A 1497-nucleotide genomic window follows, 5' to 3' on the forward strand; every position below is an offset into this window, starting at 1 on the left:
AAATGGACTGGAGAAACTGCTGCTGTGTGGAAAGACAGAGGGAAAGAGATCAAATGGACTGGAGAAACTGCTGCTGTGTGGAAAGACAGAGGGAAAGAGATCAAATGGACTGGAGAAACTGCTGCTGTGTGGAAAGACAGAGGGAAAGAAGAGCAGAGGAAGGCAAAGAAGAACGTACACAGATGGCCTGAACAACTGTTCAACAAACAATAGCGGGGTACCATGACCGCCAATGTCTTTTGGTTTTAGTAATAGTTTTACGGCACTTGCAACACAATATGGTCATATAAGACTGCTCCAGACCTGACCCATGAAGAAGCAGATTGTCATTACTATATCATTGGTCTGTGGCATAGTGGTTAGGCTCGTCCCTGTTACACACACAAAAAAGTCAGTTCTATTTCTGAGTGGGGAAGTTCTTTTTTTATATGAATTACCACTGTCTGTCTGTCTGTCTGTCTGTCTGTCTGTCTGTCTGTCTGTCTGTCTGTCTGTCTGCTGGGATGTGGTGTCCCACACATACAGGACTGACCCACTACACAACAATCTGTTTGTCTGACTGACTGACTGACTGACTGACTGTCTGTCTGTCTGTCTGTCTGTCTGTCTGTCCGCCCATCCGTCCGTTTGTCTGTCTGTCTGCTGGGATGTGGTCTCCCACACAGCCTATTTAAAGCAGCCCACCTCCTAGATAATCTAAACTGTTTTAGTTTTAGTAAGAGTTTTACGGCACTTGCAACACAATATGGTCATATAAGTGCAGAAGATTAGAAGTGTTACAAGAGAGTGACAAACACAAAAAGAAGGAGGGGACATAAGGACGATAGATGTTTGATAGGAAAGAAAAAGCAAACCACACCAGAGCACCCGCCAACCACCCACAATCTAAACTGTGTTGATGGACACATGAAACATTTATAGTAACATAGATGATAGACCACTGACTTTCATGACTGGGAAGTCTTTTCCCTACCACTGACTTTACATGACTGGCTAGTCCTTTCATTTCCACTGACTCACTGACAAATTCTCACAACACAAACAAACAAACTCACACTAACAGACAAACAAGCACACCTACCTGATCGCGGGTCCCGTAGAGAATCGGTCGTCTTTTCCCATCTCGGTCATGGATCATCCTGGCATGCATGGGAATTCCGTTTTTCACAATTGTCTCTTCGAGCCCCACCCCCTTCAAGGCCTCCCTGCCGCGACAGGACAGGGCCAGGTTGATGCTTCTCCCCCGCACTATCTCCTGGGTGCGGATGTCTGAAACCAGCCAATCACGTCACGATACAGTACAGTCATGTCCAGGAACTACTTTACTGACAACACTTATCATAATGCTTTACCCTGCCACTGACATAATTTAGATCATATCAAAGACAGGCCCTACCAGTGGCACCAATGATTAAAAATAATCATATTATTATAATAACGATAAGACATATATATATAATAGAAATAATAATATAATAAAATAAGGTGATAACATAA

At 43.7% G+C, this 1497-nt stretch overlaps 1 protein-coding gene across 1 annotated transcript in view; it reads right to left on the reverse strand.

Annotated features, from left to right (window-relative positions):
- Positions 1-1497, reverse strand: part of LOC101848566 (kynurenine 3-monooxygenase) — a gene marked incomplete at its 3' end in the record, with an annotated part of 32190 nt that overhangs the window by 26775 nt on the left and 3918 nt on the right. Inside the window, 1 exon segment of the mRNA XM_013090412.2 lies at positions 1082-1269. Coding sequence (XP_012945866.1) covers positions 1082-1269 — 188 coding nt within the window.

Source organism: Aplysia californica, unplaced genomic scaffold (genome assembly GCF_000002075.1).
Source record: "Aplysia californica isolate F4 #8 unplaced genomic scaffold, AplCal3.0 scaffold00027, whole genome shotgun sequence".
In the NCBI taxonomy this organism is placed as follows: Eukaryota; Metazoa; Mollusca; class Gastropoda; order Aplysiida; family Aplysiidae; genus Aplysia; species Aplysia californica.